This window comes from Lycium ferocissimum, chromosome 9 (assembly GCF_029784015.1).
Source record: "Lycium ferocissimum isolate CSIRO_LF1 chromosome 9, AGI_CSIRO_Lferr_CH_V1, whole genome shotgun sequence".
NCBI classification, from domain to species: Eukaryota; Viridiplantae; Streptophyta; class Magnoliopsida; order Solanales; family Solanaceae; genus Lycium; species Lycium ferocissimum.
In genome coordinates, this window is record NC_081350.1 from 60,555,960 (window position 1) to 60,567,585 (window position 11,626).

An 11,626-nucleotide genomic window follows, 5' to 3' on the forward strand; every position below is an offset into this window, starting at 1 on the left:
TTTAACTAGTGATATTAAAGAATTAAAAAAGACAGTAGAGGAACTAAAAGAAATCACTCTTTCATGAGAAGACCAACCTTAGCTCAAGAAGAAGCCTTAAAATTAATAGAAAAGTCTATACCTTTACCAGCAGACTATAAAGATTATATACCTAACGCTAAATCGGATCAAATAACACTACAACAAAATATTACAATAATTTCATTAATATTAGAAATAATAAAGAAAACAGAAATAATAGTACCAAGATTAGAATTAATAAGTGAACGCGTACGGTTGTTAACTGAACAACAAAAAGAAAAAAATAAAGAGACCTCTAACAATAAAGAAGTTGAAGAATTAATAGACCAATTAAAAAAGGTAGAAATAACCCCTCAAAAAGAAAAAGTCAATATAACTAGAAAAGCACAAAAATGGACCTTCTTCCAATTAGATCAAGAAACGAAGACGGATCAGAAAGGCGAGAAAGACCAAGAGTAAGTTTTTCAGATAATAGAATAGGTAATAATTTTTTATCAAGAATTTTAAATAGGAGAACGCCAGAAGAAAATAACCAACAGTTAAGTGAGGTAATAGATGTAGACCAAGTCATACAGATTTTCCAACAAAATCATTAAAACTACTAAATCCAAAGACTTTATACAACATAGGACAGTTCTCAAGAACAACACAGTTATATAGACATTATTGAGAAGAGCAGTTGTCAGCCATAGGAACTAAAGTTACTACTATAAATTTAATAAATCCAGAAGCTTTAAGACAAATAAAAAATGCTGGAAGGACGTTAATGCATATGGGATTAGTAGTAATAGGATTAAAAGGATTAACTAGAAAAAATTTAGGAACTAAAGTCCTAATAGTAATTTACGATGATAGATGGTCAGACATGAAGAAGTCAATAATCGGAATAACAGAAGTAGATATGAAAAATAATGGAGGAATTTTTTTATATTATTCCAGACTTTATAATGAATCTAGTAGAATTTGGAAAACATATAAAAATAGGAATACAGACTAAAGGATACGAAGAAATGTGTAATGAAAATAATTTATTAATGTGCGTGGGATTCTTAGGAAAATGACTAATAATAGTAATACTAAGTTTAAAATTAAAGTAGAAGATGTCGTAGAATTAATGGGAAATAAAGGAATAAATTTAATTAAACCCGTAAAAATAAATCCTGAAGAATACGCAGGGTTAGAATGGAAATTAGAAGACTTTATTAGAAAAAAGATTCTACAAAGGAGTCACACCTAATGTACACTAATTCTAAAGGAGAGACATCTATAAGATTTACCAACTATAATTACACACCACAAAGAGACATAGAAGAAGAAAGTACTATAGATGAAAATGAAACTACTGAGTCAACCTTTATGAACATAGAATTGATACAAGAAGAATTTGAAGTAGACATAGCTATAGAAGAAGCAAAAAGACTTCATAGAGAAAATAAAAATATAAGTTTTAGATGTAAAGAATGTAAGTTAGGAGATCTAACAATAGAAGAAACTATAAGTCACTTTAAATTTTGCGAAGCTAGAACTGATAAATGGGGATATAGAGTAGAACAATATACCAAAAGAAATCAGATGCTTTTGATAAAATATTAGAAGATATACAAGACAGTGATGAAGAGATAGAATTAGACTCAATAATAAGCCAAAAAGAATTAATGGAATCTAGTGCATCTAGTTCTAGTCCATTTCAAAGAATAACCGGAGAACAATACACGGTAGACACCAGTACGGGAAATGTACCTAGAAGAAGAGTTTTTAGAACAGCAGGAGAACCTATAGACAATATAAAACCATCAGGAAAAAGAATGCCTATAGAAGAACCTATTATTCTCCAAGAAGGAGGTAATAAAGGAAAGATACTAAATATAGCAGCTCATGATCCACAAAGATGGAATTCAGTAATAGACCTTTGGAAAGGAATAGTAGTAACGGTATATAAAAACTTATAATGATACGGATGCTTTGAAACGATGTATAAATACTTAGAGACATTTTTAGGAGAATTAGCTAAAGCTCTATGGGAAGCATATAAAGAAGATTTTCCAATGGAATTTCAATACTTAGTATCCATGGGAGCAAATCCATACAATTTTACCAATAAAATACATACTTTAATTACAGGAGAAGATTCAAATAGTGGATTAGTAATACTACAAAGAAATGCATTAATTAAACTAGAACAATTAAGTATAAGTAGTTGGTTTCATATTAAGAAATTCTTAAATGACTATTTTTATTATTGTACAATTAGTGGAAATGCTTTTGATCAAGAATTAGGTAAAAAATTATTTAATAAATTACCAGGAGCTCTAGGAAGAGAAATAGAAGACAGATGGAATAAAAGAGACGGAGTAGTACAAAATCCTAATCTAAAATGGTCAATAGGACATAGAATATAACATATAATGGATATACTACAAGAAAAATGCACGCATATACAAATACAAAAACAATTAAAACAAAATGAAACGAATTTTTGTACAAGCGTGGTATATACTACTCAGAGTTATGATAAAGACAATTATAAAAAGAAAAAGTATAAAAAATATAGAACTCAATATAATAGAAATTACCCTCAATACAATAAAAAGAAATATTATCTTAGAAAACCATCAGCTAGAAAACCTTATTTAGAGAGAAACAGACATATAAGAAAATAAAGAACAGATAGAAATTACAAAAACAAATTGGAATGTTTTACTTGTGGAAGTGTAGAACACTTAGCAAACACATGTCCAAAAAGAATAAATAATAAGACATGAAATTCACAGCTGATTGAAGACTTTCAAGAAACCTTAATAAATGTAGATGAATATATGTCAGATACAGAAAGTATATATTCCATAGTAAGTGTAGACACTGAGGAAAAAATTAAAACAGACTCATCAGACTCAGAAGCAGAAGAATTAATCAATGAAATAGGATTAGAAAAACTAGACCTAGAACCAATTCAAATGGATAATCTAGCAAATATATAGAAGACTGTAGTCACAACTTTGAAAGAAATAAAGGTTTAGATAGTAATGCATGTTTCTCTTGTAAATGGTTTCCTAGTAGAGATAAAAGGGCAAAATGTAAAAAATGTTTTATAGAAGGATGTATCATGTGTATAGAAAAAGAATTTAAGACAAAAACACATAAAGAGGAAAAACATAAAAAAAAATAGAAGATCCTACTATTAGTCTAAGAATAATAACATTAGAAACTAGGCTAAATGAATTAGAAACCAGATTAGGTAAACTAGAAAAAGGAAAACAAAAAGAAGAAGATAGCGAAGATGAAGAAATAGGTTTATCTAATATACAACCACTAAGAACAATACCAGAAGATTCAACAGCAGAACTAATGAGTATAGAAGATCATGGAGCCTTAGTATGTAATGAAGACAAAAAATTAGGAACAATAAAAATACTTGCTAGAATCAAAATAGATGACTATGAAATAGAGACTTAGCATTAGTAGATTTAGGATGTACTAAATGTATTATAAATAAACGAATAATCCCACCAAACTTAATAAAAGTCCTAGATAGACCAGTTGCAGCCATGCAAATGGATGAAACTCATAATATATATAAACATTATGTTCATAAGGCATACATTAGCTTTATCAACACTTGTTCAGAATTTTACAAACCTAGTTATAAAATGGATAAAATATGGGTAAGAGACTTAAATATAAATATAGACTTTGTCATAGGATTAGACTTTATGTTGCATAACAATGGAAGTTGCATGATTACAAGAGATGGAGTAATTTTTCTAAAAAGTATTACTCATACACCTGTACAAGCCCTTAGAGCTGAAACTAGAATTAGACATAAGAAGATCCCTACTCCAGACCAAATAAACCTGCAAAAGAAAGAAGAGAGTTGTTGTAAAGATTGTCAAGACAACAATACATGCTGTAAAAGCAAGACAGAAATAAAGAATTTAATTCTAGAAGAAGAAGAAATACTAAACAATGATAATCTAATAGAAAAAAAATTACACTTTAATAGACATAGAAACATAATTATATAATTTAAAAACAGGGATAGAAAGGATAGGAGTAATAAAAAACCAAAAGATTTAGATAATATAATAAAGATACTAGATGAGATAGAAATTATAGGAGAAAAACCTCTACAACATTGGAAAAATAACAAAATTGTATGTAAATTAGACATAATAAATCCAGAATATATAATTAAAACAGCCTCAATAGAAGCAACTAACCAAGATGTGGAAGACTTTAAAGTACAAATAAAGAAATTATTAAATCTAGGAGTAATATGAAGATCTACTTCTAAACATAGATCTGCCGCATTTATGGTAAGAAACCATAGTGAGATAGTAAGGGGAAAAGCTAGAATGGTAATAAATTACAAAAGACTTAATGATAACACCAGAACAGATGGATATAAGTTACCAGACAAAACATAATTAATAAATAGAATACAAAGTAAAAAGATCTTTAGTAAATTTGACTGTAAATCAGGATACTGGTAAGTACGAATGCATGAAGAAAGTACAGAATGGACTGCATTTACACACCCGAAGGACATTTCGAATGGTTAGTAATGCCATTTGGATTAAAGACAGCTCCACCAATTTTTCAAAGAAAAATGGATAGTATATTTGGAGACTACAAAAGGTTTGTCCTAGTATACGTAGATGACATATTAGTATTTAGTAAAGACATGAAAGAACATTTAGGATATTTACAGACGGTATTTAGATTATTTGTAGAAAATGGAATAATAATTAGTAAGAAAAAGATGAAATTATGTAAAACCCATATAAACTTTTTAGGAGTAGTGCTAGGAGATGGCAAGATAAAATTACAGCCTCATATAACTAAAAAGGCCTTAGAAATGCCAGATAAATTAGATAATGTTAAAGAATTACAAAAATTCTTAGAAATAGTAAATTATGCTAGAAGTTTTATAAAAGACTTCCGAAAAATAGCAGGACCATTATATTCAAAAACAGGATCAAATGGTCAAAAACACTTTAATACAGAAGATATTATACTAGTACAAAAAATAAAGAAAAGATAAAAAAATATTCCAGACTTAAATATGCCCCTAGAAACAGACTATTTAATTATAGAAACAGATGAAAGCTTCGAAGGATGGGGAGCAGTATTAAAGGCAAAACCAAATAAATATAGCAATAAAAATGAAGAAAAGATATGTGCTTATCAAAGTGGTAAGTACCGAGAAAAAGGAAATATGAGTAGTATAGACGCAGAAATTTTAGTTGTAATATATGGACTGAATAGTTTTAGACTATATATACTGAATAAGCCAGAAATATTAGTTCAAACAGACTGTGAAGCTATAGTAAAATTTTATCAAAAAATTAATGATAAAAATAGTATTATACGAAGATGGCTAAATTTTATGGATACTATTTCAATCTATAACTTAAAATTTGAACATATAAAAGGAAAAGATAATAACCTAGCAGACCAATTAAGTAGATTAAAAATCACTTCTAACTAATTTTTTTGTTTGAACAAAGATGAGACCATCAAGTTCTCAGACAGCAGATAAGGGAAAAGGCATAGCCTTAACCCAAGACGCTTACAGACAAAAGGTACTAGGTAACCTTCATTTTAGACCTACATCTGCATTAGACAAAAACGCCTTAGAAAGAATACATTTTGGAACCAATAATTTAGTATTTTTTCCGCCATCTAATTTAACTTTTAAGGTATTACCAGAATATGTAATAGACAAACAACATACATATTTAGTAGACAATTTGTGGATATCACATAACAAAAAAGACTCTAGTCATTTTGTAGCCACTCTAAATGCACTTTGTCAGTATTTTACAGACAAAAATCTAGCTAAGAAATTTAAATTTTATGTTGTAGTCTACGGTAGAACTAATGGTATTTTTCAAACTTGGATATAAGTTTTAGACTCTATTAGAGATATAAGAAAATCTCTTTTTAAAGACTTTAATGATTTCACTGAGGCATTAGACTATGCTAGAGGAGTATTGGGTCCAAATTACTATATTTCTCCAGCTCTTAGACAAAATCCAGATAGAATCCCTCAGTACAATATATAAAAAGACACAGACAAGGTGATTTTTTGCGATCACTGCTCTACTATGACTGAGACAGTTAGAAGACTTAACTAGCAAAAAAAGACACTCATCCAAGAAAAAATGAAACTCTTGGAACAAGCAAGACTGTTAGAACAACGACTACAAGCAGTGAAGTTCGAATTAGCACAATCCCAGAGTTTTCCATCTCAGACAAAAATGGATGAGACGGGTGTGCATTCCCCAATGAATGCAAATAGATCCACTGTATCGGATAAAGATACAGCTAGTCAGGCTCAAACGGTAGCCGGTAAAGACTCATTAAATCCGTTGATGGCTATCACTTTGCTAAAAAGTGAAGACGAGGGATGTTCATCTCTCCAAACAAGACGAAGATTACCAAAGACACTGACGCAAGGAGCTACTTTTACCAAGAAAAGCATACTTGCAAAAAAGAAAAAAAATGACAACATAGAAAGTATAGTTAAAGAGACTTTGGAAAGATTTTTTCAAACAAAAGCAGAACAAGACAAGCATATAATCAAGAACCCTAGTCCAGAATTATCTCCAAGCCCAAGGATGTCACCAGTCCATAGTTCAGACAAACGAGATGTGGTAAATTTTCAGAACAGTGCATTTCAAGATTCACAAGACCCAAACGACGATGACTCAGGAATGAGTTTTGATTCTATTGCCCTACATAAATTAGACACATAAAAAAAAATTAGTGAAAGAAATAAGACAAAAGACTGAAAGAAGTGTTAGTGGAAGAAATAATCATGATGAGACAAAAGACTGAAAGATTCTTTGAATAAAAGTAACGGCTAGAAGACATTTGCAGAAAAAGAGAACTTTATTAAAGGTAGCTTTAATAAAGCAGCCACAGTAAACGGACAGATCAACAAACGGACAAGAAAATAAAGTTTCTTTTGGAAAAGTTCACGTGACGATAGGGCCCAAAGAGTACCCGGTTGAACTCAAAGATTCTTTAAGTGTTTTGAAAGCCGGAGTTGAAGTCCGCCAAACACCTATAAATAGCAGCATTTGTGGAGAAGCAAAGACATCACCAAGAAGAACACCAACCACCTCTCTCTAAACAAGTCCATATTCCCCTTCTCTTTCATCAAATTCTCCAATCCCTTTCCCAGTCCAAAACTTTGTAATATAAGCTCCTATTGTACAATATATAGTATTAAGTTTTTAATACCTACCCTCTAATGTGAAGTAATTTTTGGGATTCCCGAGAGGGAAACCTCTCTCCGTCTTCAAACCATGTAAGTTTATTCACTATGTTTTCTGTACTAGTCTCCCTATTATGTAAATTATTTCATGATTATATAAATATTATGTTTATATAATTATTTTCTTGTTATCATGAAACTGTTATGCTTAATATATGGTTATTCTCTTAACTTCTTAATAACCTCGATGGATTAACCTGTAAATTCCTAGGTTTTAGAGAGGCCGTTTTAATATCCAAATAATGAAGGACGATGTTGGCCGTGGTTATTGGGGTGTGGTTAAAGAAGACTGTTATTAAGAACAAAGGTTAAGAGAAAGAGATGAACAGTATAACAAGATTCATGACTGGACATAGTCCAGATTAAAATAAATAAATAAATAAACTTTGGGAGATAGACAGAAAATTAAGAAATATAACTACATGATAAGAGGAAATATAAGAGTGAGGAAGTACCGAGTAGGATTGTTAAAAATTTATCGAAAAACAACACTAATTTCCCGGCTTTGTCCTTTGAACTTTTCTTATTGAAGAAACTTATTGAAAAAATCACTACCTATATATATATATATATCATCATTTAATCATGATTAATATAATTAATTGTTATACTCACTTTATTAAATCACTTAATCATGATAATTACATTAATTTGGTGTAACCACCTGGATAAGTATTTACTCTGGCCTAAGCATATAATTGGGAAGCAAAATTGAAGTGTGTCGTTGGAAAAACGGGGAAAAGTTGGTGGGGGCATTTATTTATTATCCCAAGAACAAATAACGCGTGATCTTGCTGCTAAAATTATTCCACTTCTTTTTCTTTTTTTTTAATCTAAAACCTTTTTGAAGAAAATATCTAATTACGTATGTACGACAATTGAGCACCCTTCTAATAAATCACTTCTTACACAATTAGATGAGACCTGTCATTTATGCTTCTTCTAGACTCCAATGAAAAGTACTTCATGACTTTATACGTAGTAGATTGAATTTTGAATCTTCGCCAGAAGTGCCTATTGCTTCTTCCCTAGATCATTTTCTCCTATTCACCAAATCATTAAATCTATTGTGTAAGCTTCTTTGTCTGTATTCTATTGCAGCTACCATCAAACTCAAGGACACTACGGTCTACGTTCATGTATATGCTGTCGTCCGCTTAAGAAGGTTATGTTGTGAATAATTCCTGTAGTACTGTGCAAGAAGTTACTTACGAGATCCCATTTGTGTAAATTTTGGTGGACAGAGTTATCCGATATATATATATGTTGGTGAGAGGTAGCACATACCTGATGGAATAGTCAAGGTGCGTGCAAGTTGGCCCGAACATCACCGTCATCAGAAAAAGTTACTAATGGGCGAAGAAAAGGTTATAGACTCGCAGGTTTAAAAATGTACAGACACATAGAACTAGCTTTTGGGATTGAATTATGCTCTGTGATTTCTCTAACAGATGGTAAGTTGACCAAGAAGACTCCAAAAAGAAAAGGGAGAAACTCGATCATCATAAAGAGACTGTAAAATCTACTTCAAGATTCAATGTTGGTTCAACAATAGTAAACTTCAAGTGAATTAGGAGGATGAGATCGTGTAGGTGTCTTTATTTATTTATGCTTTTGGTCCATAAACTTATCAGTATATTTCATTAGATATTTGAACTTGGCATGTTCCGATTGAAGACCTAAGCACATAATAAAAAATTATATACTAGACACATCCGGCTAAAAAAATTGGAAAAGTTTATGGCATGCTTTCAAGCACTCATTACGTAAATTAGTTAACCACTTAAAATATGTCACCTCCTTTAATTAATTATACGTATTAGCCTCAATAAGCTGTAAAATCCGGGGCATGTTTCAATTGATGTTGATGTGTATAATTAAATAAGGTAAAAATTTTATGTGATTATGTAATGAACGTTTGAGAACACACGCGCAAAAAAAAAAATAAATCAAAATTTGAGATAGAAGGATCTAATAGGAACACTCTATCTGTTTATCATATATTCAGGTGCTCAGTTGGAACATCCCATAATTCGAGTGTAAATAAGTGAAATTTACTGGCAAGTTTAAGGGGTTGCTGATGTATTCAATTTTTTTTTTTTTTTTTTTTTTTAATTTTTATCCCAACCTTTTAATAATTTTAATATGGAGCCCAACCTATCTTAATTAGCCCCTTTAACCTTTTGGGGTAAAAGAAATTAGAAAAGGAAATATAGCCCCTTCCTCTTTTAATTGAGACTCAAAATGTCCTTTTACCTCTTTACCTTACGTCACTTTTATTTTGACATGAACCTGCGATGTCCCGAAAAAACTTAGACATAATTTGTTTATGAATTAAAGATAATATTAAAAGGTTGTCTCCTTCCCCCAAGTTGACATCCAAATTAAAGTAAATTTCACTAAAGTCAACGACGACTCAACGACTCAAGTTAATTGGATTAATATTCCCAAGTTCATGCGCAAACACATGCAGAAATTACGTAAGTCCAGAAACCAAAGGACCGATCAATATATAACACGCAAAAGTCTTCTTGAATTCTTCTACCTATTAAAGTTCTTGTTTGTGTTCGTCTTAGAAACGTACTACTTATAATCGCATTTTCCTTTCTTTCTTTCTTTCTTTCTTTCTTTTTTTTCACTCTGAAATATTCTCATCGTGTCTTAAATTTCGTTTGCTTTATAAATTCTGTCAGTAATATAGTAGGAGCATAAATTCTATAAGGACAGTTATTACACGTCTTAGTCCTCTTTTTCTTGCAACTTTTTTAACATTTTGTTGGGGGTAGAAATTATATGGAGGAATTTGTTATGATACTCTTCACGGTCCTACCTATTTTTGTGGGATTTCTTATCTTCATAATTTGCTGTGTATTCGGTTCCATCAATATGCAGAAGAATAACAAGAGTCCTGCTGGGAATAGTAGAAGTCAAAGAGGTGGAGTTTCTAAATATGGCGGTAGAGGGAACATCAGTGATGCATGTGATGGTGTTATTGCCATGGCTACTCTGACCAGCATAACATGTAATACTAGTGTTGGTTTTCAAGGTGATAGTAATTGCGGTGGTGTTGGTGGTGAGGTTGGTCACAGTAGTGGTGGTTGTGGTGGTGGGGATGGTCATGGTGGTGGTGGGGGTGGAGGATTTTGATCAATAGGTCAAACTGTAATTAACTATTCTTTTGTACTTAATGTTACAATTTCAAGTTGTAATTTCGCCATGTTTTGTAAAGCTTGTTTCAATTTGTTTGTATTACTTTTCTTTTGGTCGATTCGTTTTAAAAAATTGCATCCTTTCTTTTTTTGGCAATTTTTTAGTTTCAACTTTCCACATACATGTTTAAGAGCACAAAATTTGTGTTTTGTCACTGAAAGTATGTGACTCATGTATTTAAAGATGAAATTTAATTTTTGTCACAAAAAGTGAACAATTAGTGACGAATTTTGTGTTGTAGCTAATGATTTCGTAGCTAAATATCATATTTGTTGTAGTGACCATAAGATTGAAAAGTCTTCTTTTCTTTCTTAACCCCGTTCCAAGTTAAACTTAGACAAACAAATTCAAATGGAGGGAGTAATTTTTATTTGATTCATAGAAATGTCAGTGTCGAACTAATTTGTGTTACGTGTTCGTTTGCACAACATATAGAAGAAAATAAAATTTTAAAAAAAAAATGATGAAAGAAATGTTGTCAAAAAGAATTTTTAACAACAACAACATACTCAGTGTATTTTCACAAGTAAAATCCGGAATTCGGAGGGTAGAATGTACACAGATCTTATCCCTGACTCGTGAAGATAGAGAGGTAGTTTTTGAAAGACTTTCGGCTCAATTAACACAAAACAAAACATAGCAAATAAGATATATATATATATATATATATAGTGAATAATATAGAAAGCGTAATATAGCATTCAGAGCAAAATAAAGCAATAACTAAAGCACTAGAGACAGGTAGTAGCATAAATATCTTGGACACGACACTGCAAGAATAATGCCAATACTATCTACCCACCAAGCCTATTCTAACCTTCTACCCTAATAAGCGATCTCCATATTCTCTGATCTAAGGTCATGCTCACGGTAAGCTAAAGCTATGACATGTCCTGTCTAATCACCTGTCCCCAATACTTCTTTGATCTACTTCTACCCCTCCTTAAAGCAACGACTTCCAACCTCTCAAAAAGAATTTTTGACCTTTTTCTTTTGTCTCATCTCATGCACTTCCTAGACGCGCAAATGCTATCCACGCCATGTGGACGCAACTAGAAATTTGGAGTTCGAATTGTTTAAATTTGTTGAAACAGTCTAAGTAGGTGTAAACAA

General features: G+C 31.2%; 1 protein-coding gene across 1 annotated transcript; it reads left to right on the plus strand.

Annotated features, from left to right (window-relative positions):
* The first annotated feature begins 413 nt into the window (after positions 1–413).
* LOC132032130 (uncharacterized) lies at positions 414–10,450 on the plus strand. The gene is made up of 4 exons (XM_059421916.1): positions 414–476; positions 1,566–1,952; positions 5,529–5,603; positions 10,196–10,450. Exons 1-4 carry the CDS (start codon positions 414–416, stop codon positions 10,448–10,450), a joined length of 780 nt encoding a protein of 259 aa, XP_059277899.1.
* The last annotated feature ends 1,176 nt before the right edge of the window (positions 10,451–11,626 follow it).